Source organism: Thalassophryne amazonica, chromosome 11 (assembly GCF_902500255.1).
Source record: "Thalassophryne amazonica chromosome 11, fThaAma1.1, whole genome shotgun sequence".
Taxonomy (NCBI): domain Eukaryota; kingdom Metazoa; phylum Chordata; class Actinopteri; order Batrachoidiformes; family Batrachoididae; genus Thalassophryne; species Thalassophryne amazonica.
This window is the reverse complement of record NC_047113.1, coordinates 79,753,485-79,781,452: the sequence shown is the minus strand read 5'-3', so window position 1 is coordinate 79,781,452 and position 27,968 is coordinate 79,753,485. Positions and strand designations below refer to the sequence as shown.

General features: G+C 41.3%; 1 protein-coding gene and 1 long non-coding RNA gene across 3 annotated transcripts; both read left to right on the top strand.

The window, feature by feature from the left end:
- Positions 1-1,498: 1,498 nt before the first annotated feature.
- Positions 1,499-27,968, top strand: nipsnap3a (nipsnap homolog 3A (C. elegans)). The gene is made up of 6 exons (XM_034182265.1): positions 1,499-1,620; positions 15,071-15,278; positions 15,354-15,515; positions 15,729-15,878; positions 16,001-16,087; positions 27,739-27,968. The coding sequence occupies exons 1-6, from the start codon at positions 1,555-1,557 to the stop codon at positions 27,813-27,815; spliced, it is 750 nt and encodes a 249-aa protein (XP_034038156.1). The 5' UTR covers positions 1,499-1,554; the 3' UTR covers positions 27,816-27,968.
- On the top strand, positions 3,946-9,179 carry LOC117520923. Of its 2 annotated transcripts, XR_004563818.1 has the most exons (5): positions 3,946-4,874; positions 4,985-5,125; positions 5,232-5,355; positions 6,035-6,108; positions 7,985-9,179. It is a non-coding gene; the product is annotated as an uncharacterized LOC117520923 (long non-coding RNA). The 2 variants fall into 2 exon arrangements; XR_004563817.1 differs by lacking the exons at positions 6,035-6,108; positions 7,985-9,179 and having other exon boundaries at positions 5,232-5,554.

The following is a 27,968-nucleotide window of genomic DNA, read 5'->3' as shown; positions in this document are numbered from 1 at the left end:
TGGCCCAACGCTTAACCACTAGACCATCACCTCCCCTCATTGTCCTGCTGAAAGATGAACCATCGCTCCAGTCTGAAATCAAGAGCGCTCTGGAGCAGGTTTTCATCCAGGATCTCTCTGTACCTTGCCGCATCCATCTTTCCCTCAATCCTGACTAGTCTCCCAGTTCCTGCTGCTGAAAAACATCCCCACAGCATGATGATGCCACCACCATGCTTCACTGTAGGGATGGTGTCTGGTTTCCTCCAAACATGACGCCTGGCATTCGGTAGGTAAGTTTATTTGTATAGTACCTTTCAATATAAAATCACAAAGTGTTTAACAGGAATTTAAGAACACAGGAATAAAAATACAGAAACTAAAAGCAGCAAGAACATAAAACTAGTTAAAATTGAGTCTGTACAAATAGGCCTTGGGCTTCTCCTTAAAAGTTCCAGTAGAGTCCATGGAACGTAGGTGTAGTGGCAGTGCATTCCACAGTTTGGGTGCCACGACCTCAAATGCAGTCTCCTTTGGTCTTCAGCCTTGTCCTTGGTACTGACAAGCAGGTCTCTGAGGTCAGAGACCTGCTTGTCACATACAGTGCAAGAGTTCACTGATGTAAAGTGGCATTTGACCGTGCAGAGCTCTAACACTGGGCACCAATATTTTAAATTGCAGTCTGAACTGAACTGGGAGCCAATGCAAAGAGGACAGAGTGGGTGTTACATGAGACCACCTTAGAAGGCCTTGTAAGGAGCCCTGCAGCCACATTCCGGACCATCTGTAGGCGGTCCAGCATAGACTTACTGAGGCTGCGGAGCAGTGAATTACAGTAATCAAGACGTGAAGAAATAAAGGCATGAATGATCTGTTCTACCAAAGAGTTCAATCTTTGTCTCATCAGACCAGAGAATTTTGTTTCTCCTGGTCTGAGAGTCCTTCAGGTGTCTTTTCAAACTACAGGTGGGCTGCCATGTGCCTTTTACTAAGGAGTGGCTTCAGTCTGGCCACTCTACCACACAGGCCTGATTGGTGGATTGCTGCAGAGATGGTTGTCCTTCTGGAAGGTTCTCCCCTCACCACAGCGGAATGCTGGAGCTCTGACAGAGTGACCATCAGGTTCTTGGTCACCTCCCTGACTAAGGCCCTTCTCCCCCAATCAGACGGGGCGGTCTTTGATAAAATTCAAATTTTCGTTTTTTTTTTTAATTAAAACGTCAATCATATGACAGAGCGACTCTCTGTTTATCTGTTTATCTATGTGTTCTTGTGTTTTGGAAACATTAACTGTATCTGACGTTTTCCCATTTATGTTTTATATATTTGTTTCTTTCTTCATGCTGGTGATAGTAATCTGACAGTTTTCTTTTTTGTGCTGCCCAGAAATGATTAGTTAATATTCTTGAAGTGTTGTAACGATGTAAGTCTAATAGTAATAAACAAAATTCAATGCGGGGTTACAAGATTGAAGCCTGTGCGGAGTCAGACGTCAGAACAACAGACGATCTCCGGCGGTGACGGCCCGCCCACTGAGCTCCGCCCACTGAGTGCCTTCAGACATTTTGCTGTAATATGTTGAAACGCGTCTTGAAATCATCGATAATCCGATCCGGATTTCTGCTCCGATCTGCTGATCCGGTGAGTCGGAACCGAGTCTGTGATCGTGTCCAGACTGGATCTGGATCTGGATTCGAGTGAGGCTCGGAGCGAAACGTTTTCTGAATCCTGCCTGTGTCCAAGTTAATGATGAGTTTTTTAAAATGATCGCTGTTTTATTTCTTCTTTAAACTTCGCTCTGAATGACGTTTGTCGATTTATTTTTTTTCTCAGAAACTGATTAAAAAAATAAAATTTAACATTAGCGAGCGGGGCGGAGCAACGCCCACTTTAGAAGGACTAAGGGACAGTGCTATCCCGTGAGCCTTCACTGCTGTCGGCTTTCCGAATCCTTCCGAACATGTACGGAACAACACGAGCGCTCGCTGTCTTTATTGAGGAGCGACTTAAATTCAAAAAAATATTTATAACTAAGTAGTATGTCAACAAAGCATATTAAGCATATTTTTAAATATATTTAAAACCTTATATAATAAAAAATGACCAGTAATAAAATATAACAGGAAAAAAAAACTACACGGGAAAACCATAGATGACTAAAGGGCTACAAAATGCCTGCAACAAAAAGAATATATATATATATATATATATATATAAAAGAGATGGCATCATGAGTCACGTGACCGTTTTTTTCGACTCCTCATGTCACCATTTTCTCAATAAGGACACTCTAGTTTCCATCTCGCCCTGTCCTCTGTTCCTCTGTCTCACCAACCACCTGCATGTCCACCCTCAGCACATCCATAAACCTCCTCTTTGTCCTCCCTTTTCTCCTCCTGCCTGGTGGCTCCATCCTCAGCATCCTTCTCCCTATATACCCAGGGTCCCTCCTCCGCACATATTCAAACCATCTCAGTCTCACCTCTCTGACTTTGTCTTCAAACTGTCCCACCTGAGCTGTCCCTCTGATATGTTCATTCCTAATCCTGTCCATTCTCGTCACTCCCAAAGAGAATCTCAACATCTTCAGCTCCGCCTCCTGTCTTTTTGTGAGTGCCACCGTCTCTAAGCTGTCCAACATAGTTGGTCTCACTACTGTCTTGTAAACTTTCCCCTTCACTTTTGCAAATCACTCCTGTCACCTTTCTCCAAATTGGACTGCATTTATATCGCGCTTCTCCATCAGCATCAGATGCTCAAAGCACTTTACAATAATGCCTCACATTCACTTCGATGTCAGGGTGCTGCCATGCAAGGTGCTCACTACACACTGGAAGTAACTAGGGCCTTGCCCAAGGGCCCTTAGTGATTTGAACTGAGGATCCTCTGGTCTCAAGCTCAATGCTTAACCACTAGACCATCACCTCCCATCTCACTCAGGACCAAAACTGTAAAAGGCCACAAAGACTGATGGTGCAAAAACAGATGCCCCAGATTATGTTGAAAGAAATTATAGCTCCATGTTTCTAAAAGCAATGGAAGAAAGTGAAATTTATGACATTGTTAGTGGCTTCAAGAACAAAACCAGGATGGACTGGCAGGACGGACTGGCATGGTACTGACTGTGAGCAGTGTGATCGATAGTTCAGTAAAACCACTAATGCATGTCTTGTCTACTTGTTTTTTCAAAATGGGGTCTTTCTGTACAGGATGAAAGTAGCTAAAGTTGTTCCCATTTACAAATCAGGAGATAAGCACTGTGACACTAATTACAGGCCCATTCCAGTACTTCCCCAGTTCACTAAAATTTTGGAAAAAACTATTCATGAATTGATTTGACAATTTTATCGAGAACCATCGGTCGCTGACTAAAAGTCAGTATGGATTTATAAACAACAGATTGTCATCATTGGTGCTGATTGGTCTGATAGAAAAGATAACTGACAGTATTGATCCATGTCTATTACATGTGGAGTACCTCAGGGATCAGTTTTAACATTTCCCAAATATCAGCTATATTGCAGTTTGTGTTATTTGCAGATGACACTTATTTTCTCTTCAGGTGTGAAACTGCAGCAGCTTTTGGAGGTGATCACTGAGGAAATAAATACATTGAAAAAGTGGTTTGATATAAATAAATGGTCTTTAAAATTGAACAAAACCAGGTTTATGCCGTTTGGGAGTCATAAGAGTAATATGGAAGTAAAATGAATTGTTGATAAGACAAACATTGAATTAGTAAATTAAATTAAATTCCTTGGTGTGCTCTAGCTTGGACAATGAAATCTGTTGGAAACCAAACATTCAGTGTGTGCAGGGGACGTGGGCCCATCGTATGGGGCCATTATTGTAGCAAAAGTATTTGCAAATGCATATTTTGATCCACAAATGCGTGTAGCAGTCTGTGCGTGCGTATTTTGATCTGTGCGTGTGTAAACAGATCCACAAATGCGTGTAGCAATCTGTGTGTGCATATTTTGATTTGTGCGTGTGAAATCTGTGCGTGTGTAAACAGATCCACAAATGCGTATAGAAATCTGTGCATGTGTATTTTGATCTGTGCGTGTGTAAACAGATCCACAAATGCGTATAGAAATCTGTGCGTGTGTATCCGTGTGTCTGTGAAAATCGGGCCACTCGATTGGACGTATTCTTACTCGTGACTTTTGCTACAGTTCTGCCGCGTCAGATCTGTAAATGCGTGCAGCGATTTGTGTCTGTGTGGAGACTCGTCTGTGCCTCAGTGGTTATACAGCTTCATACCACCAGAGGGCGCAAGCTCACCGCTGCCATTTTAAGCCCAGCTGGATAGACTGTATGGTAGGAGAAACAGACGATGCAGTGGAGTCTGGATGGCGTGCAGTAAGTACATAATCGTTATATTGTGATAACTTCGGTTGTTATAAGTGGTATTTTCGAAGAAATAACAATGTTAAAAAAATCTATCTGTTAACAAGTTATGTTATCTTGTTAGAGACACAATACCTGAAGTCCAACAAATTAGCAGCTAGCCTTGGACCTGAGACACAGCACATAAGATATCGTCAAGGATTTAGCTTGGAGTCATTCCATCTGACTATCTACCAGACTTTTCTGCATATTCAAGGAGATGTGATGTGGTGGCAAGAAGTATTTCTAATGTGATAACTTTAACAGCTTTTTCAAAGTACCCAGTTTATTGTCATTCCGCCAAAGTGCTTATTTGTCTGCCATTAATTACATTTTTCTTCCAACCTATCTTTTCTTTCTTCATTCCTTTCTATCTGAAGCTGAAAGAAAAGTCTGAACTCCAAGGTGAACAGTGTGACAGTGTTGTCAACCTTTGCATGTTATGGGACCTTCCGCTTCCAAACCTAAACATGAAGTGGCTCCATGACAAGCTACTCATACATGCGGTAAAATTTCAGCCCTTCTGCCCTGTTAAGGACTTGGATTAGTTGTAACCAATTTGGTTATTAAATTAACTGTTTTTCTTTATCCAGACTTCTGATGCTCTATTACACAGGTTCTGGATCGACCAGCAAAACAAGTGAAGCAGTTATGGAAGGGACTGAAGGAGACTGGCATTTGGCCTCTTCTCTGCTATAGAGCAGATGTAGAGAAACTGCTTTTCCCTTGTGAAAAAGATGCAGAGATCACACCCCAGGTGCATGAAATAAGTTTGTATATTAATCATTTATTCCCTCTAAAAATACCTCAGTTTTTTACTTCTGTGTATGAATTTCTTTTGAGACCAGTCCTTGTCTTTACAGATGATTCTTGCACACATCACATGGCCCTAGCTGAAATCAGATTTTGACTCTGATGACGAAGATGAGGCATCTGTGGAGGCCATCACACAGGTCACAGGCTACTTCAGGAGTTTTATTGAACACGGTCTGTTTTTTAACATTAACTCTCATAAATGTCCTTTACTTCTTTTGTTAAATATATTCAATTTATCAACATAAAACTTGAGGAGTATTACCTCTGCCAACTGTTTGTCTGAACAGCCTGGAGCCCACAATTTTTCATACATCACAATGGAATTACTTCTGGATTCATATCCTGATAGACAAGAAGTAATTCAATTTTCAAGGGCAAAGTCAGGAATAATCCCTCTTTAACATTGAACAAATTTTCAAAAACTCATAACTGTCAAAAAAAAAAATCACATTTCTTTCATACTTGAGAGCTTTATGTAGGATGGTATCCTTTATCATCTGAAAAAGTTTGATCCAGATCTGATATGGCATGTGGATTTTGTGGACATTTGAATTGATGTACATTTTGCATTATATCTCAAAAGTCCCTCAGTTACTCTTATTTGTGACAATGAGGTACAAACTGGCTGATCTGCATCTGATCCATATTGTGGATTTAGCAGATATTTGATTCTTTTAAACATTGAAAAGCCCTCTTGATTTATATTTTAGCTTATGAAAAGCCACTTATAACAAGACTTTGACCTTGAAAATTTTTTCCAAGGTAAAAATTTGTGGAGTTGGAAAATAGTGTTGAACAGGGTGCTCTAATTTAGGATGCATTTCACAGGTCTGTACTGTCTTTTCAACAGCTTACTCAGAACTGATGAATCTGCTGCAATTCTGGGTGGGTTGGGAGGTTCCACCCAAGGAGCTGATTGTGAAGGTGACAAATGGCTTTCTCCCAAGGGCCCTGACATGCTTTGAAACTATTAAGTGGCCTGACCATTTTACAACCTACAAAGATTTTGAGTCTGACTTGGTTGCTGCCATTACTTCCTGGCACACAGGATAGGGCCTTGACTGTCAGATAATGATAGGGTTCAAATTTTCAGACCCCTACTTCTCATGGTCAGTATAATTGCTTGAAATTCTTAGTTCATTTTTGGTTGTTCCCAGCAAAGTTGATTTTTCACCCAAAAGCTTAAGCTTAGTTTTATTTGAGTAAGGATTAGTACAGAAGCGTATTGCATTCACTGGATAAAAAAAAATAAAAAATTAAACCGCTGATCTTGTAATTACAAGACAAGATCAGGTGTCTAAATTTTATATATATATATATATATATATATATATATATATATATATATATATATACACACTTTCAGTCCCTCAGTAAAGAAGCGGGCTGAGGTTAGCTGATAAGTGTGGATTTTCCCCTGAAGTGCTCCTGGATTAATGTCCAGGGAGGACTACTGGGTGTCTCACCAAAATGAGATGCGTGTCGCTCCCCTCCAGACTTCCCGCATTCACTCACACAGCCCCATGGACCACTGAGTGACAAAGCAGGGCTCACTCCCGGCTGGGCGCATGCCAGTCTGTGTGCGCCGTACCCCGCCTCTCTGGACAAGTGTCATTCATCCAGGAACAGTTTAGGGGAAAATCCACATTTTGTGTGCACATGGTGTGTGACCACAATGCAGTGTCAGCGGTTACAAATTGGTTGGTTGGTTGAATTTTCACGCTTGTCCTTACTGAGGGACTGGAAGTATGGAAGCACATTGTACAGAAGTGATTTTACACACAAATAATAAAAATGGCCTGATCTCATAATTACAAAATCTGAAATTTGATTTGTTTTTGTTTTTTTAATCCAGTGAATGCAATACACTTCCATAGATTAGGAATTTGTGGGGGTACTTACTTTTCCCTTAATTAAATAATTTGTATGTTGGTAGCTGCGACTACCCTGGTGCAGTTATATTTTTCCAGCACCATACCCTTGTTGGTAATAAAGTGAAGTGGTGAAAACACTTATCTGTACATTTAAGTTGCAATATTTTCTTCTTGGCTTCATTGGACTCAGTGTATCACTGCAAGGCCTACGAGTCTCTTAGCATTTCACATGAAGCACTTAATCATCTTTACACCGCTTATTCAATTAAGCGTCACAGGGGGCTGGAGCATATCCCAGCAGTCATAGAGCATGAGGTGGGGTACACCCTGGACAGGACGCCAGTCCGTCACAGGATGTACATAATCAGTTGGGTGTAAAGGCCACTGGTCATCAATAAAAACCTCTTAAGGAACAGAGAAACATCATCTGGTGTTAATGATACCCTGCACACATTCAACTGTGTTGATGTAAATGTCAATTCCATGGCAGTCAGAGGGGGCACAAGGATCTATTGATTTTTTGAGGTAGTCCATTTCTGGTTCATCCAGTGGGCTCATAAGGACTGGCACACAGATACCAGGTCTCTGGTCCGCTTGAAAGCCACTAGACTCCCACTCGATCTCTGGTATGTGCAGCTCTATTGAATCAAAGAAATGTTGGTGACAAAGATACACAATTCTCTGCTTGTTATTCTTTACTGAATTTTCTATTCAACTTAAAATTTGCATGTGAATAGTAGTAATAACATGACAGCCCACAATTTGATATGAATGGTATATTTTGCAGCTGGCTCAAGAAAGGAAGGTTTCCATTTTAACACAATTTACATTTGGGAAACTATAACAATCTCTCAGCTCAATAATATTTTCATGTTTGTAGTACATGTAACTTTTGGAGAACTGATGGCTACTTTTTGGTTCAACAGATTTGACCAAATTCTTTATGTGTTGACCTGAAGTTGTGGCCACCGATTTTACATACATTTGGGACATCTGGCTCCGGTACTGGACACTGCAGTTGTCCTATTTCCCACAGTTGGTTGGGTGACATGTTCTGCTCGGATTTCAATGAATGGTTGTCCCACCCATCATGGAACACATCAAGGGAGGCCTGGAGCCGTGGAATGAAGACATAGTGGCAACAGAACAAGTGTAGTTCACTGGGCAGATCTTGATGTCCTTCATCTTCTAAGGTGTGAAGAACACTGTAGAAGACATTTGTCACTGCCATGTACGCATCTCTCCAAAGTCTCTCAATCCTGTAAAATTGGCAGAAATAATTTGGCAAAGGTTAATTTTTCTCAGACATTATGGATGTGGCATAAAAAGCTAACATACATATTAATATTAGATAAACGTTTGAATAACACAAGATTTAACACAAAATATGCCAGACTACTCCCTGTTAGAATTCACCTGAGAAATACAGCTGTTCATTGGCAAGTTTGTTTTTTTTTTTTAGGGGGGGCTAGCTGAAGCTGCTGAATGTAGTTAATGCTTTTCAGTTAGGCTGAGGTAGATGACAAGAGCTGTTGAATCATTGTTTAGTCTGTATTAAGGCTTTTATGCAGATGTTGAACAAAACAGGTCACTACAAAAGTAACACCAGTAGATGCCATTGTTAGGCCGTTATAGGTAGATAAAATGTTATGATGCTCAGGTTTATGCCATTGTAAAATACATGGCAACTGTTAAGTTGGTGGATGCAAAAAAACAGGGTGGTTTATTACACAATGGGAGATGGTTGTTAGTGTATTGTAAGTGAATGCAAAACGCTGTCAGTTTGCTTATGATTGTAAATTGTATGGTTGACCCTTCATCCAGTGTTTTAATAAAGTCTACCTTTGATTGTGTACATTTTTTTCCCCGCAATGAAACTCCCCGTTCCAGTGCCACAAACAGACAACATTAGACGTGCAACACCAATATTCTCCACTCCTTGATCAGCTCTTACTCTGGAAAATGTACATGAAACATGCAATTTAGTGCAAAAAAAAAAAAAAAACTAATCACTTTATGAAACAATCAATGCAAAGTGCTCAAGAAAGGTGGGCTTAGGAAACATAGCAGATAGTGCTGCACAGCTCATGTTGCTATGCCCAGGTTGAGTCAGCAACATTTACATCCATAGTACCTCAAAGGAAAGCCATATTTTTCCACAGATTCTTGGAAGAATGCCAAGGTTGTAGAGGACAGATTGTTGTTTGAAGCCCCAAGGTACATTATCTGGAAGATTGAGGAAAAAAAACAAAACAAAAAAGCAACAACATGTTAAATACATGTCTACAAATATTTTTCTGTTCCTCCCCCCACCCACCCCCCAAGTCTACGTTTTCTGGGCTACACTGCTTCCTGTAACCACTATTTATTCTCATCTCTGACAGATGCATATTTGCACTACACATCTGGTGTGCTGTGTTGCATTGTGAGATGTAACTGCTGTAGACACTGGCTATTACAAAAATCATCTTTTTACTGAATAGTGATTTTTTTTCTGCCATTTTACTTTGTTGTGCACAATAAAGTAAGTTTATTCATAATTGTACAGCAATGCAAAACAATCACAGCCCAACCTATACAATGCAGTGATTAAGTAAAATGATAAGTGCACTGTTTCTGATATGTTTTTGTTAGACATTGTACAGAGTATACTTCAGTATATAGCCATTAGGGGTCAGTTTTGGGAAAGCATGCAAAAACATGGATTGTGACAGACTGATAATATCTATTAATTAAAAAAACCCAAAACAAAACAATATATGTTTTAGCTACATTTTCATTCACAAACCCACCTTCCTGGAATACCCATCTATTCTGCCAAAAATCACAACACTATACCTGCTGAGTGAAAGAAAAAAAAAGAAAAAAGATAAGATTATTCAACAAAGGTCAAAATGGAGCAATAGGGATGTATTAACTGGATTAGGAAAACCAAATACATACGTAAAATTATAAATGTTTTGAGCAACATTTTATTGCTGTTCTGTCTACATACAGATTAAAAATTAACATCCATTGTTACTCAGGGTACACTTTAAAAATTTCATACCTAATCAACTTGTGGTTGGTACCAATATGGACAAGGGATCTTGGGCAAGGGACTGAATATGTGCGTCTCACAATACAGCCCATGGAGGTCAGTCTTGTCAACACACCTAAGGTGTCAACTCAGTGCATGGAAGCCCTCACACGTTCCCACTGAACTAGGCAACCCCTGGATTTCAGACCTCCCTTGACCAGTCGATACCCAGAGTGTGGCATTATCTGTTTTATGTCTGCAACCATGGCATCCAACTCATCTGTCATTTGACTACAGTGAAGTAACTGACATACTGTTTTCAGACAGTCTTCTGTGGACTGTATGTCTGGACACTCCCAGCAAGCTTGCAATGGTTGTGACAGACAAGGGGATTTCAAGAAGATGCTGAAGGTAATCAGGGCTGACATAGAATTTGGGATGTCCTGTGTGACTGAACCATTTCAATTTGAAAATTTGATTCCAAATCTTGAACATGTTCCCTTTCAACACTGATCAGCCTAATCAATTCAGATAGTGTCCATGAAGCACGCTGGAATATTAAGCCTACTTAAATTGGCACTAGCAAACACTAGGTCTTGAACACACACAAATTCCATGCGGTCCAAGTCCAATGGCCTGTGGTCTAGAATATGTTGGAGACGAGAGTGTAGCCTCTCAAGGATGATGTGACAAATCACACCCTGTAAAACAGGCGTAATTTGGCATTAGTTTAGGAATACATTTTATTTTACATTATGTCCTCCTCTTAAACATTTTTTCAGCAAACCTCACTCAGTAAGGTCAATTTCCAGTCCTGGGAAAGAAGGTGTTACTACAAAATAATTGTCTCCAATTAACTATAACCCAACAAAAAAAAGCAAGATCCATTATTTCAGTTTTAAATTTACTGTACAGTGTAATACAGACAAATGCAGAAGTTACAGGCTTCTCTGGCTGTGACAAGAAATTGGGCATAACTGATTCCACCTGCTTAAAGTGACGTTAATCAGTGAAATCACCTGCTGCAGTGGCTGGTTGCACAGAAAACTGGTTTGAGACTTCTGGTTTAGAGGATTTTCTTACAAAGAATGTTCAGCTACAATTTGGCAGAAGGTACATGTGAGGTGCAAGCCAAGATTTGATGTTTTGGCAAAAAGATGTCCACTCCGCACCTCCATGCGACGTTTCTTCGCACTGCCCCCTAAACACAGACGCCAAAAGTGTCAAGTACCGCGAGCTCCTCCCCCCCATTTCGTTTAACTGAAGCCTGCACGGCCTAGTGTGATTGCTGAATATGGCATATAAATAGTTGGGTTGTGAGAAGCTTAGCTTAAAAGTAAATTTTACTTACCCATGGGTCGATAGAAGATCCAGCCACGTTCCAACACAGAAAAAAAGACACCCTCAAACCGAATCAATTCTTCGAGGGCCCAGCCGGGCTTAAAACGGCAGCGGTGAGCGATGTCATTAGTGCTTGCGCCCTCTGGTGTAATTGTGGCACTGTTGGCTTGCCATACCACACACACACAAATTGCTGCATGCATTTACAGATCTGACGCGGCAGAACTGTAGCAAAAGTCACGTGTAAGAACACGTCCAATCGAGTAGCCCGATTTTCACAGACACACGGATACACACGCACAGATTTCTATATGCATTTGTGGATCTGTTTGCACACGCACAGATCAAAGTACACACGCACAGATTTCTATACACATTTGTGGATCTGTTTGCACACGCACAGATCAAAATACACACGCACAGATTCCTACAACCCCTGGCAATAACTGTGGAATCACCGGCCTCAGAGGATGTTCATTCAGTTGTTTAATTTTGTAGAAAAAAAGCAGATCACAGACATGAGACAAAAGTAAAGTCATTACAAATGGCAACTTTCTGGCTTTAAGAAACACTATAAGAAATCAAGAAAAAAAATTGAATATTTATCACTGTGATCATTTAAGACTTTCTGGTGCCTCCATTATCACCCAGGTAATGGCACTTCTAGGATTCTGATTCTGAATCTGAAACATTCAACAGTTAGCCAGTAGACTGGATGACCAGCTGTCCCCCTCCCCAAACTTTTGTGGTGTAAGCAGTAAACAATTTGCTTACACCACAAATTGTTTATTGTCATTCAACATCTTTAACAAGATCTCTATGGGCTGTCCATGGTAGATTAGCTACAACCCCTGGCAAAAATTATGGAATCACTGGCCTCGGAGGATGTTCATTCAGCTGTTTAATTTTGTAGAAAAAAAGCAGCTCACAGACATGAGACAAAACTAAAGTCATTACAAATGGCAACTTTCTGGCTTTAAGAAACACTATAAGAAATCAAGAAAAAAAATTGTGGCAGTCAGTAACGGTTACTTTTTTAGACCAAGCAGAGGGAAAAAATATGGACTCACTCAATTCTGAGGAATAAATTATGGAATCACCCGGTAAATTTTCATTCCCAAAACTAACACCTGCATCAAATCAGATCTGCTCGTTAGTCTGCATCTAAAAAGGAGTGAACACACCTTGGAGAGCTATTGCACCAAGTGGACTGACATGAATCATGGCTCCAACACGAGAGATGTCAATTGAAACAAAGGAGAGGATTATCAAACTCTTAAAAGAGGGTAAATCATCAAGCAATGTTGCAAAAGATGTTGGTTGTTCACAGTCAGCTGTGTCTAAACTCTGGACCAAATACAAACAACATGGGAAGGTTGTTAAAGGCAAACATACTGGTAGACCAAGGAAGACATCAAAGCGTCAAGACAGAAAACTTAAAGCAATATGTCTCAAAAATCGAAAATGCACAACAAAACAAATGAACGAATGGGAGGAAACTGGAGTCAACGTCTGTGACCGAACTGTAAGAAACAGCCTAAAGGAAATGGGATTTACATACAGAAAAGCTAAACGAAAGCCATCAACACCTAAACAGATAAAAAACAAGGTTACAATGGGCTAAGGAGAAGCAATCATGGACTGTGGATGACTGGATGAAAGTCATATTCAGTGATGAATCTCGAATCTGCATTGGGCAAGGTGATGATGCTAGAACTTTTGTTTGGTGCTGTTCCAATGAGATTTATAAAGATGACTGCTTGAAGAGAACATGTAAATTTCCACCGTCATTGATGATATGGGGCTGCATGTCAGGTAAAGGCACTGGGGAGATGGCTGTCATTACATCATCAATAAATGCACAAGTTTACGTTGATATTTTGGACACTTTTCTTATCCCATCAATTGAAAGGATGTTTGGGGATGATGAAATCACTTTTCAAGATGATAATGCATCTTGCCATAGAGCAAAAACTGAAAACATTCCTTGCAAAAAGACACATAGGGTCAATGTCTTGGCCTGCAAATAGTCCGGATCTTAATCCAATTGAAAATCTTTGGTGAAAGTTGAAGAAAATGGTCCATGACAAGGCTCCAACCTGCAAAGCTGATCTGGCAACAGCAATCAGAGAAAATTGGAGCCAGATTGATGAAGAGTACTGTTTGTCACTCATTAAGTCCATGCCTCAGAGACTGCAAGCTGTTATAAAAGCCAGAGGTGGTGCAACAAAATACTAGTGATGTGTTGGAGCGTTCTTTTGTTTTTCATGATTCCATCATTTTTTACTAAGAATTGAGTGATTCCATATTTTTTCCTCTGCTTGGTCTAAAAAAGTAACCGTTACTGACTGCCACAATTTTTTTTCCTGATTTCTTATAGTGTTTCTTAAAGCCAGAAAGTTGCCATTTGAAATGACTTTAGTTTTGTGTCATGTCTGTGATCTGCTTTTTTTCTACAAAATTAAACAACTGAATGAACATCCTCTGAGGCCGGTGATTCCATAATTATTGCCAGGGGTTGTATAAAAGGCACTTTATATATATGTATGCGACACGGTGTGTGTTCGGGGTGAACTGCCACAGTAATTGAGCAATCAACACCAAACTTGGTATGGTGACCGGGGGCACCAAGGGGGAGGTCAATGGGGCCTTTAGGTTGAATGCATATGTGCGCACACACACACACAGTCAGCTTTATATATTAGATCACGACCCACTCACTGCAGCCCTTATTTTCACAGTTCATGTGGTTCTCAGCTCAGGTAGCATCATGACACTTTACATACTACGTAGTAGCAGCTGGCTAGTGTGCACTTTAATTACAATCTGAACGGGCCAGTGCGCAGCACGGACAAGTTAAGTCGTGTTTTTTCCAATTAAACTGTAGCTGCTGTGTGGGGGTGTCAGAGCGTTGCAATGATGTGACCTGCTGTCATCTTTTATCATCAGTCACTTCCTCTCTATTACCCGCGTGTGTAGAACGGCTAACTCAGCTAGTCAGTTTATACTTCTGCCTTGTCCTTTTCAAACATGACAATGGAAAGATGTAAATGTTATGTTATGTAAATGTGAATGTAGTCAACCTTTCTACTAAATGAATAAATAAATAGTTACATATGTAATATTCATAAATAATTAAAATGATCATCATGCCAGTTTTTTATTTGTATCAGCGATATACTGTCTTTTTAAAATAAGTTGTGTCTTAAAATTCATTATCTTTTTTAAATACATTTAAGAGCACAAATTTCTGCAGTGACACTTTCTGGCACCACTGTTGGTCTCATCAGTGGTCACAGGTTTGAGTCATGTGACTGCAGAAAAAAACGTGATAGCCACCATGAAAATGATTGACAGGTTGTGTTTATAGATCAGCAAAACGAGAACGTTTGAACTTTAACACTTTTCAGCCCGTTTTTCTTTCCTTTTTTTGTCATTAATATGACAAATATAGAATTAAAGCCAACAGCACCCAACCAGTAGGGGGCAGCAGAACCATTTTGCCTTCATTTAAGTGGGCACTGTTCTGTCAGTCTGTTTATGTTGTTAACCCCGCACCCTTTAAAAAATGGTATTCATAACATCACTCAGCCAATAGGGGGCAGTAGAATAATTTTGGCAGTTTTTGAACTGTCTTGGTTCTTTTCTTCAGCCACGTGTGCAGTTCTCCATTGGTCCCCAGCAGAAACATGGAACCTTCTATGAGTTCCGCACTTACAACATCCGCCCGGACCAGAACGCTGCCTTCTTCAGACTGACCAATGAGAAGATTCATCTACGCACCGCCCACTCTGAGCTGCTTGGCTATTGGAGCGTTGAGTATGGCGGTCTGAACCAGGCTTTCCACATCTGGAAATATGGTGAGACACGTCGAGGTTCTTCTTCTTTTGTCCTGGTGGTCTTTGTGAGGGTTCATGACTTCCTGTCGTCCACAGACAGTTATGCTCAGCGGGCAGCCGTCCGCGCGGCACTGTCGCAGGATCCCGCCTGGATGTCGGAGTACATTTCTAAAGTCCTGCCCATGTTGACGGCTCAGGACAATGAGGTCGCCTACATGGTTCCCTGGTGTGACCTGCAGCGACCCCCACAGGATGGCGGTGAGCAGAGTCTCTGTAATCACGGCAACAACATGTCAGCTCACACATTAAATTAAAGCCCATCCTGACCTTTATGATGTCACACAAAGTTTTGCAAAGTTTGTTGTAAACACTTACTGCCCCCTGCTGGTGAACATTACACAGTGCATATTTGCTTGAACTGAGTTTGATTTTTGAGTTCTGGACCAACGTGTCTGTCTTGATGTGGGTCAGGGGTCTATGAGTTGGTATCCTATCAGATGCGTCCTGGTGGTCCAGCAGTTTGGGGAAAAGCCTTCCAGGCTTCCGTCACCTCCCATGATGCACCGGGGTACTGTCACCTGGTGGCAGTTTTCCACAACGAGTTTGGCCTCCTAAACAGAGGTACGGCTGGCCCGTCCCCTCAGGGACACATGGGCGGGTCTGAAATACCGTCGTTCATGACGTCAGCCGCCGTGTTTCCAGCTGTCGGCATGACGACTAACCGCCATTTCTCTGTTGACTAGTTCACACCCTCTGGTGGTTCCAGAGCGCAGATCACCGAGCTGAAAGTCGCCGCATGTCTCACACTGACGCCAGAGTGGTTGCTTCAGGTCAGACCACACACACACACACACAGAGACAGAGTTATCGTTACTGTTCAGTCCTTCTCGTCATTTCTCTGCATATTTATGTTTATTTAACTTCAACATTCTCAGGTGTGTTTGTGTAATGTGAGGGCGTGGCCTAAAGGCATTAATGCCCCAGAAAACAAACAAAGGCTTTATTGCAAATAGTCAACAGGGTCACAAGAAACATGCACAAGGACAGACGCAAAAGAACAAAATGTGACACAACCAGGAACCTTTTACCCTCCAGAACCAGGACCAGATGGATGAACCTGTGGTTCTTGATGGACTGAATTTGACCAGCTAACACTTAGCCTATTCTCGTGTGTCATACATCACACTGACAAAGTGAGGAACCTTGGGGTAATTTTTGATCCTACATTGTCCTTTGACCTCCACATTAGACATATTATGAGGACTGCTTTCTTCTACCTGCGAAATATAGCGAAGATTCGTCCCATCCTGTCTATGGCTGATGCTGAGACCCTGATTCATGTGTTTGTCTCTTCTAGATTGGACTACTGCAATGTTCCATTTTCTGGTTTATCACAGTCTAGCATTAGGGCTCTCCAATTGGTTCAAAATGCTGCAGCCAGACTTTTGACACGAAGCAGAACGTTTGACCACATTACACCTATTTTGGCATCCCTTCACTGGCTTCCTGTCCCAGTGAGATCAGATTTAAAGGTTCTGATACTAGCCTATAAAGTTGTTCACAGATTGGCAGCTCCCTACTTAGCTGACCTCATTAAAACCTACGTACCGGCCTGGGATCTGTGTTCTCGGGATGCAGGACTACTTTGTGTCCCCAGGGTGAATAAAAAGTCTGTAGGTCACAGAGCTTTCTCTTATCGTGCCCCTGTTCTGTGGAATGATCTCCCTGCGTCAATAATACAGTCAGATTCTGTAGAAACTTTCAAGTCCAGGCTTAAGATGCACTTATTTTCCCTTTCGTATGGCTATCATACTGGCATAGTATGTTACTATGCTTTTTACTCTTCTAAATTCATTTTATTAGGAAACGGAAACTTTATCTAAATTCTGGGTCTTTTAGTGAAGCTTACGGCTAGTGGCAGGCGATCACCTTAGTATTTCTTCTGTTTTTCTTGTTGGTTAATGCTGACAAATTATACAGTATTTCTTGTCTTTCTGATGCCTGATTCTGTTTTTTCTCTTTGTTTGAGGTGCAGCTCCATCCAGAGATGGGTGTGGTGTCTGTTCCTGAAACTGTCCTGTCCTGTGCACTGGCAACATTTCCTGTATGTTCGTTTTGTGAATTGTTCTGCAATTTGTGTCTGTAGCATGGCCCAAGCAGAGGGTCACCCCTTTGAATCTGGTCGGCTTGAGATTTCTTCCTCAGAGGGAGTTTTTCCTTACCACTGTTGGAAGTTTTTCCTACCACGCCTTCCTCAGAAATAGACTAGATAATTGTAACTCTCTGTACATTGGATTGGATCAGTCCTCTCTAAACCACCTCCAGCTTATTCAGAACGCTGCTGCTCGTCTTCTTTTGGGAAAGAAAAAAGTCCGCCACTTTACGGTGGTATTGGCTACTCTTCACTGGGTCAGTTACCGGGTTGATTTTAAACTTCTGTTAATTGTTTTTAAAGCCCTCAGTGGCCCCAGTGTATCTTTCAGAGCTTCTTTTTCCTTAGACCCCAACCAGAGCCTTAAGGTCTTCTGATCAACTGTTGCTGGAGGTGCCTAAAACCAGATTAAAGATGGGAGGTGACAGAGCCTTTGCAGTGGCTGCTCCCAGGTTCTGGAAGAGTCTCACCTTCGTCCCTGACCCTAGAGACTTTTAAATCTTCTTTAAAAACCCACTGTTTTCTATGGCGTTACCTAAATGAGCTAATGCATCTCTGTTTTCTATTCTGTATTTTTATTCTTTTTATTGCCTGCTTATTTATTTATTTACTTATTACTAGAAATGCAAATTAATTATTTAAAACAATGTGATTTTCTGATTTTTTTTTTGTCTCACAGTTGAAGTGTACCTACGATAAAAATTACAGACCTCTACATTCTTTGTAGGAGGGAAAAGTTGGAAAATCGACAGTGGATCAAATACTTATTTTCCCCAGTGTACATCACAAGTAGTGTTCTCTTTCGTTGTTGTAGTCTTACACACTTCTCTGCAGCTTCTCTCCCCCTGCCATCCCCTCATTACCCCATCCCTGTAGAGACGGTGCCTGCTCCCAGACCACCAATAACCAGTAAAAATCTATTTAAGCATAAAAATTAAAAAAGAAAAAATAATATAGCACCTTCAACTGCACCACAGACTAAAACAGTTAAATGTGGTCTATTAAACATTAGATCTCTCTCTTCTAAGTCCCTGTTAGTAAATGATATAATAATTGATCAACATACTGATTTATTCTGCCTTACAGAAACCTGGTTACAGCAGGATGAATATGTTAGTTTAAATGAGTCAACACCCCCGAGTCACACTAACTGCCAGAATGCTCGTAGCACGGGCTGAGGCGGAGGATTAGCAGCAATCTTCCATTCCAGCTTATTAATTAATCAAAAACCCAGACAGAGCTTTAATTCATTTGAAAGCTTGACTCTTAGTCTTGTCCATCCAAATTGGAAGTCCCAAAAACCAGTTTTATTTGTTATTATCTATCGTCCACCTGGTCGTTACTGTGAGTTTCTCTGTGATTTTTCAGACCTTTTGTCTGACTTAGTGCTTAGCTCAGATAAGATAATTATAGTGGGCGATTTTAACATCCACACAGATGCTGAGAATGACAGCCTCAACACTGCATTTAATCTATTATTAGACTCAGTCGGCTTTGCTCAAAATGTAAATGAGTCCACCCACCACTTTAATCATATCTTAGATCTTGGTCTGACTTATGGTATGGAAATTGAAGACTTAACAGTATTCCCTGAAAACTCCCTTCTGTCTGATCATTTCTTAATAACATTTACATTTACTCTGATGGACTACCCAGCAGTGGGGAATAAGTTTCATTACACTAGAAGTCTTTCAGAAAGCGTTGTAACTAGGTTTAAGGATATGATTCCTTCTTTATGTTCTCTAATGCCATATACCAACACAGGGCAGAGTAGCTACCTAAACTCTGTAAGTGATATAGAGTATCTCGTCAATAGCTTTACATCCTCATTGAAGACAACTTTGGATGCTGTAGCTCCTCTGAAAAAGAGAGCCTTAAATCAGAAGTGCCTGACTCCGTGGTATAACTCACAAACTCGCAGCTTAAAGCAGATAATCCATAAGTTGGAGAGGAAATGGCATCTCACTAATTTAGAAGATCTTCACTTAGCCTGGAAAAAGAGTCTGTTGCTCTATAAAAAAAGCCCTCCGTAAAGCTAGGACATCTTACTACTCATCACTAATTGAAGAAAATAAGAACAACCCCAGGTTTCTTTTCAGCACTGTAGCCAGGCTGACAAAGAGTCAGAGCTCTATTGAACCGAGTATTCCTTTAACTTTAACTAGTAATGACTTCATGACTTTCTTTGCTAATAAAATTTTAACTATTAGAGAAAAAATTACTCATAACCATCCCAAAGACATATCGTTATCTTTGGCTGCTTTCAGTGATGCCGGTATTTGGTTAGACTCTTTCTCTCCGATTGTTCTGAGTTATTTTCATTAGTTACTTCCTCCAAACCATCAACATGTCTATTAGACCCCATTCCTACCAGGCTGCTCAAGGAAGCCCTACCATTAATTAATGCTTCGATCTTAAATATGATCAATCTATCTTTATTAGTTGGCTATGTATCACAGGCTTTTAAGGTGGCAGTAATTAAACCATTACTTAAAAAGCCATCACTTGACCCAGCTATCTTAGCTAATTATAGGCCAATCTCCAACCTTCCTTTTCTCTCAAAAATTCTTGAAAGGGTAGTTGTAAAACAGCTAACTGATCATCTGCAGAGGAATGGTCTATTTGAAAAGTTTCAGTCAGGTTTTAAAATTCATCATAGTACAGAAACAGCATTAGTGAAGGTTACAAATGATCTTCTTATGGCCTCAGACAGTGGACTTTTGATACTGTTGACCATAAAATTTTATTACAGAGATTAGAGCATGCCATAGGTATTAAAGGCACTGTGCTGCGGTGGTTTGAATCATATTTATCTAATAGATTACAATTTGTTCATGTAAATGGGGAATCTTCTTCACAGACTATGGTTAATTATGGAGTTCCACAAGGTTCTGTGCTAGGACCAATCTTATTCACTTTATACATGTTTCCTTTAGGCAGTATTATTAGACGGCATTGCTTAAATTTTCATTGTTACGCAGATGATACCCAGCTTTATCTATCCATGAAGCCAGAGGACACACACCAATTAGCTAAACTGTTATGTGTCGGACGCAGCTCGGAGAACCGACCAGCGTTTGAAGGACCCAGTATGAAATAAGCAGAGCACGGTACAAAGGCTAACTGAATTTAATACATAATAGTGATACAAAAAACAACAAAAGAAAGTGCGGTCTGGCGTGGTGGTGATACGGTGCGCTCCCAGCAGCGCTAACGGTCCGTAGCCAGAAGCTGTTCGGACCCAAGGACCCCGCCGACACCCCCCAGGTGGCCGCAACAAACCGAGTCTGTGAAAGAAGGAACCATTATGTGAGTCCACACTCTACACACAGAGAGAACACTTAACGGTGTACAAACAGCAAACACTTCATGGCTTGATTACTAATCAGCTTCCCAACCTGCAGGCATGGAACATCCAGTTCACAAAACTCTACTGCAGTGGAAGCCGATACATGACTAACATACAGCTCAATATAATAAAGGTGTGAGGGACACCACATTTACTGACTGTATAAATGTTAGTCACAAAATCTAACGTACCTCAGGAAGTGTGCTGACGAGCGTGAGACCTCACCCCCTCCTCTTTCACAGACCATGCATCAAACCCTGGACGTTCTCTGCATCCACTGATGATGAGATGGCTCCCGAGACGACGATCTCACCCGTCTGGTCACAAGGTCGAGTCTCTGGCAAATACACACTGTATACTCCAGTCTTAAATGCCACCATGTTCCAATCCATATAGATGCACCTCAGCTGTGAGTCCTGACGAGCCGCAGGTGATCAGGGTGAGGTCCTGATAACCTCAGCAACACAGCCACTCAGTCCCAAATGCAAGCCACCTGGAAGGAAAAACAAAAGACAGAAACAAAAAGGCAGCCAGGCCCCCCAGCCATACAACACTAAACTGCAGGATTGTCTTACAGACATAAAGAGATGGATGACCTCTAATTTCCTGCTTTTAAACTCAGATAAAACTGAAGTTATTGTACTTGGCCCCACAAATCTTAGAAACATGGTGTCTAACCAGATCCTTACTCTGGATGGCATTACCCTGACCTCTAGTAATACTGTGAGAAATCTTGGAATCATTTTTGATCAGGATATGTCATTCAATGCGCATATTAAACAAATATGTAGGACTGCTTTTTTGCATTTACGCAATATCTCTAAAATTAGAAAGGTCTTGTCTCAGAGTGATGCTGAAAAACTAATTCATACATTTCTTTCCTCTAGGCTGGACTATTGTAATTCATTATTATCAGGTTGTCCTAAAAGTTCCCTGAAAAGCCTTCAGTTAATTAAAAATGCTGCAGCTAGAGTAATCAATCAACTTCAATCAACTTTTTTTTTATATAGCGCCAAATCACAACAAACAGTTGCCCCAAGGCGCTTTATATTGTAAGGCAAGGCCATACAATAATTATGAAAAACCCCAACGGTCAAAACGACCCCCTGTGAGCAAGCACTTGGCAACAGTGGGAAGGAAAAACTCCCTCTTAACAGGAAGAAACCTCCAGCAGAACCAGGCTCAGGGAGGGGCAGTCTTCTGCTGAGACTGGTTGGGGCTGAGGGAAAGAACCAGGAAAAAGACATGCTGTGGAGGGGGGCAGAGATCGATCACTAATGATTAAATGCGGAGTGATGCATACAGAGCAAAAAGAGAAAGAAACAGTGCATCATGGGAACCCCCCCACAGTCTACGTCTAAAGCAGCATAACCAAGGGATAGTCCAGGGTCACCTGATCCAGCCCTAACTATAAGCCTTAGCGAAAAGGAAAGTTTTAAGCCTAATCTTAAAAGTAGAGAGGGTATCTGTCTCCCTGATCTGAATTGGGAGCTGGTTCCACAGGAGAGGAGCCTGAAAGCTGAAGGCTCTGCCTCCCATTCTACTCTTACAAACCCTAGGAACTACAAGTAAGCCTGCAGTCTGAGAGCGAAGCGCTCTATTAGGGTGATATGGTACTACGAGGTCCCTAAGATAAGATGGGACCTGATTATTCAAAACCTTATAAGTAAGAAGAAGAATTTTAAATTCTATTCTAGAATTAACAGGAAGCCAATGAAGAGAGGCCAACACGGGTGAGATATGCTCTCTCCTGCTAGTCCCCGTCAGTACTCTAGCTGCAGCATTTTGAATTAACTGAAGGCTTTTTAGGGAACTTTTAGGACAACCTGATAATAAAGAATTACAATAGTCCAGCCTAGAGGAAATAAATGCATGAATTAGTTTTTCAGCATCACTCTGAGACAAGACCTTTCTGATTTTAGAGATATTGCGTAAATGCAAAAAGGCAGTCCTACATATTTGTTTAATATGCGCTTTGAATGACATATCCTGATCAAAAATGACTCCAAGATTTCTCACAGTATTACTAGAGGTCAGGGAAATGCCATCCAGAGTAAAGATCTGGTTAGACACCATGCTTCTAAGATTTGTGGGGCCAAGTACAATAACTTCAGTTTTATCTGAGTTTAAAAGCAGGAAATTAGAGGTCATCCATGTCTTTATGTCTGTAAGACAATCCTGCAGTTTAGCTAATTGGTGTGTGTCCTCTGGCTTCATGGATAGATAAAGCTGGGTATCATCTGCGTAACAATGACAATTTAAGCAATACCGTCTAATAATACTGCCTAAGGGAAGCATGTATAAAGTGAATAAAATTGGTCCTAGCACAGAACCTTGTGGAACTCCATAATTAACTTTAGTCTGTGAAGAAGATTCCCCATTTACATGAACAAACTGTAATCTATTAGACAAATATGATTCAAACCACCGCAGCGCAGTGCCTTTAATACCTATGACATGCTCTAATCTCTGTAATAAAATTTTATGGTCAACAGTATCAAAAGCAGCACTGAGGTCCAACAGAACAAGCACAGAGATAAGTCCACTGTCCGAAGCCATAAGAAGATCATTTGTAACCTTCACTAATGCTGTTTCTGTACTATGATGAATTCTAAAACCTGACTGAACCTCTTCAAATAGACCATTCCTCTGCAGGTGATCAGTTAGCTGTTTTACAACTACCCTCTCAAGAATCTTTGAGAGAAAAGGAAGGTTGGAGATTGGCCTATAATTAGCTAAAATAGCTGGGTCAAGTGATGGCTTTTTAAGTAATGGTTTAATTACTGCCACCTTAAAAGCCTGTGGTACATAGCCAACTAACAAAGATAAGTTGATCATATTTAAGATTGAAGCATTAAATAATGGTAGGACTTCCTTAAGCAGCCTGGCAGGAATGGGGTCTAATAAACATGTTGATGGTTTGGATGAAGTAACTAATGAAAATAACTCAGACAGAACAATCGGAGAGAAAGAGTCTAACCAAATACCGGCATCACTGAAAGCAGCCAAAGATAACGATACATCTTTGGGATGGTTATGAGTAATTTTTTCTCTAATAGTCAAAATTTTGTTAGCAAAGAAAGTCATGAAGTCATTACTAGTTAAAGTTAATGGAATACTCAGCTCAATAGAGCTCTGACTCTTTGTCAGCCTGGCTACAGTGCTGAAAAGAAACCTGAGGTTGTTCTTATTTTCTTCAATTAGTGATGAGTAGAAAGATGTCCTAGCTTTACGGAGGGCTTTTTTATAGAGCAACAAACTCTTTTTCCAGGCTAAGTGAAGATCTTCTAAATTAGTGAGACGCCATTTCCTCTCCAACTTACGGGTTATCTGCTTTAAGCTACGAGTTTGTGAGTTATACCACGGAGTCAGACACTTCTGATTTAAAGCTCTCTTTTTCAGAGGAGCTACAGCATCCAAAGTTGTCTTCAATGAGGATGTAAAACTATTGACGAGATACTCTAACTCTCTTACAGAGTTTAGGTAGCTACTCTGCTCTGTGTTGGTATATGACAATAGAGAACATAAAGAAGGAATCATATCCTTAAACCTAGTTACAGCGCTTTCTGAAAGACTTCTAGTGTAATGAAACTTATTCCCCACTGCAGGGTAGTCCATCAGGGTAAATGTAAATGTTATTAAAAAATGATCAGACAGAAGGGAGTTTTCAGGGAATACTGTTAAGTCTTCTATTTCCATACCATAAGTCAAAACAAGATCTAAGATATGATTAAAGTGGTGGGTGGACTCATTTACTTTTTGAGCAAAGCCAATAGAGTCTAATAATAGATTAAATGCAGTGTTGAGGCTGTCATTCTCAGCATCTGTGTGGATGTTAAAATCGCCCACTATAAGTATCTTATCTGAGCTAAGCACTAAGTCAGACAGAAGGTCTGAAAATTCACAGAGAAACTCACAGTAACGACCAGGTGGACGATAGATAATAACAAATAAAACTGGTTTTTGGGACTTCCAATTTGGATGGAAAAGACTAAGAGACAAGCTTTGAAATGAATCAAAGCTCTGTCTAGGTTTTTGATTAATTAATAAGCTGGAATGGAAGATTGCTGCTAATCCTCCGCCCCGGCCCGTACTACGAGCATTCTGACAGTTAGTGTGACTCGGGGGTGTTGACTCATTTAAACTAACATATTCATCCTGCTGTAACCAGGTTTCTGTTAGGCAGAATAAATCAATACGTTGATCAATTATTATATCATTTACCAACAGGGACTTAGAAGAGAGAGACCTAATGTTTAATAGACCACATTTAACTGTTTTAGTCTGTGGTGCAGTTGAAGGTGCTATATTATTTTTTCTTTTTGAATTTTTTTGCTTAAATAGATTTTTGCTGGTTATTGGTGGTCTGGAAGCAGGCACCGTCTCTACGGGGATGGGGTAATGAGGGGATGGCAGGGGGAGAGAAGCTGCAGAAAGGTGTATAAGACCACAGCTCTGCCTCCTGGTCCCAACGCTAGACAGTCACAGTTTGGAGGATCCAAGAAAATTGGCCAGATTTCTAGAAATGAGAGCTGCTCCATCTAAAGTGGGATGGATGCCGTCTCTCCTAACAAGACCAGGTTTTCCCCAGAAGCTTTGCTAATTATCAATGAAGCCCACCTCATTTTTTGGACACCACTCAGACAGCCAGCAATTCAAGGAGAACATGCGGCTAAACATGTCACTCCCGGTCTGATTGGGGAGGGGCCCAGAGAAAACAACAGAGTCCGACATTGTTTTTGCAAAGTTACACACCGATTTAATGTTAATTTTAGTGACCTCCGATTGGCGTAACCGAGTGTCATTACTGCCGACGTGAATTACAATCTTACCAAATTTACGCTTAGCCTTAGCCAGCAATTTCAAATTTCCTTCAATGTCGCAGGGACTAGAAGGAGAGAGCATATCTCACCCATATTGGCCTCTCTTCATTGGCTTCCTGTTAATTCTAGAATAGAATTTAAAATTCTTCTTCTTACTTATAAGGTTTTGAATAATCAGGTCCCATCATATCTTAGGGACCTCATAGTACCATATCACCCCAATAGAGCGCTTCGCTCTCAGACTGCAGGCTTACTTGTAGTTCCTAGGGTTTGTAAGAGTAGAATGGTAGGCAGCGCCTTCAGCTTTCAGGCTCCTCTCCTGTGGAACCAGCTCCCAATTCAGATCAGGGAGACAGACACTCTCTCTACTTTTAAGATTAGGCTTAAAACTTTATTTTTTGCTAAAGCTTATAGTTAGGGCTGGATCAGGTGACCCTGAACCATCCCTTAGTTATGCTGCTATAGACTTAGACTGCTGGGGGGTTCCCATGATGCACTGAGTGTTTCTTTCTCTTTTTGCTCTGTATGCACCACTCTGCATTTAATCATTAGTGATTGATCTCTGCTCCCCTCCACAGCATGTCTTTTTCCTGGTTCTCTCCCTCAGCCCCAACCAGTCCCAACAGAAGACTGCCCCTCCCTGAGCCTGGTTCTGCTGGAGGTTTCTTCCTGTTAAAAGGGAGTTTTTCCTTCCCACTGTTGCCAAGTGCTTGCTCACAGGGGGTCGTTTTGACCGTTGGGATTTTTCCGTAATTATTGTATGGCCTTGCCTTACAATATAAAGCACCTTGGGGCAACTGTTTGTTGTGATTTGGCGCTATATAAATAAAATTGATTTGATTTGATTTGATTTCGCCAGGCAACAGGGGAACAACCCTCTGGTGTGCTGGATCCAGCCTTGGGGAGAGTCCACACTGATGTCACCACAGGCCAATTCCATGTCTTGTAGGAGATTTTTCATGGTGTAGAACTGATGGTCACAGACCTTCCATCATCATGCAGAGAAAAACTCTTCTGTTGAGTTGACGAAAGGGGAGTACGGTGGAAGGAAAACATTTATGAATTGCTGGTCATAGGGCGTGAGGCGGGGTCCACCCTGGATGGGACCCCAGTCTGTCGCAGGGCTACATGTAGACAGACACATCCATACCTACGGACAATATAAAGTTTCCAGTCCATCTAACCTGCATGTCTTTGAATGTGGGAGGAGGCCGGAGCACCCAGAGGGAACCCACACACACGGAGAGAACACGCAAACTCCGCACAGAAAGGACACAGGGGGGAATCGAACCCATGATGTTTCCTGCTGTGAGAAAACAGTGCTAACCACTAAGCCACCGTGTTACCCCCGTAGATAACTCAATGCTGCACAAATTGTTACATTGCCATCACACTAGCCAGGGACTTGGACAGTGGCCCACTGGGCAGCGACGTTCCTGCATGTCCTTCTCCTCTGACTCAGACTGAATGTGGCTCCGTCAATAAAAATCCATCCATGTGGTCTTTCCATGGAATCCAATTCAAACATTCATTCTCTGTGAAAACAGACAGAGCTTTGTAAGTGTCACAGAAAGACAGATCTCCGTGTGCCATAGAGTGAACATCCTCCTGATTTACACACATTACAATGAAGTGCAGCTTGACTGTAGTATGTAGTAAACTGTAGTACTGTGCTGGTGTGCAAACAGTCAGTACTGAATGTGTCATTTTGAGTGCACACTTACTTGCACATACTGAAATCACTGATCTTTGACCCTTTCTGAGTGGGTGCCCTGTGCGCTTGCTTCATGCACATTGGAGAACCTGATCACTGGTGGAAAGACCAATGCTATTCTTCAGAGTTTGTAACGTCTTTGAGGACACGCTGTTGGATTTCATGCAGTCTGATGGTGTTATTCTGGATGACCACGTCAACAACGAGATCCCCTTGTTGCTGGTTGAACACGCAGCACTGTATGCCCCCCACACACACACACACACTCCCCAGTGGGACCGGGCCCTAATCAAGTTTCGGTGTATGTGTTAATAAATGCACCACTAGGTGTCAGTAGCGAGTCACACCTGTAGGATCAGTGATGAGTATTAATCTCGCCACTGGGTGTCAGCATTGAGCAGTATCAACTCACCTTGTCTGTGTGTCTGTCTGTGTGCCTGCAGTCCGGGACAGCGTCCACTTCCTGGACTCTCAGAAGAATAAACTGTTGCTCCCATGTCCATTTTCTCCTTTGAAATGACGTCATCAACCTCTGCTGGACAACGTGGTCTCCATGGCAACAGCATCAGACTGTGATGAGCTGTAATGGTGACTGACAGGATTGATGTGAGACTTTATTCTGTCTCTGGCTTTGATCTGGATATGATGATTAAAGTGAGAGTTTGAACTCTGA

Coding starts and splice junctions, on each gene's coding strand:
- nipsnap3a (XM_034182265.1), top strand. CDS start 1,555: ATGTTGAAACGCGTCTTGAAATCATCGATAATCCGATCCGGATTTCTG. Junction 15,279..15,353: donor TTTCCACATCTGGAAATATG/GTGAGACACGTC, acceptor TGTCGTCCACAG/ACAGTTATGCTCAGCGGGCA. Junction 15,879..16,000: donor GTTTGGCCTCCTAAACAGAG/GTACGGCTGGCC, acceptor TCTGTTGACTAG/TTCACACCCTCTGGTGGTTC.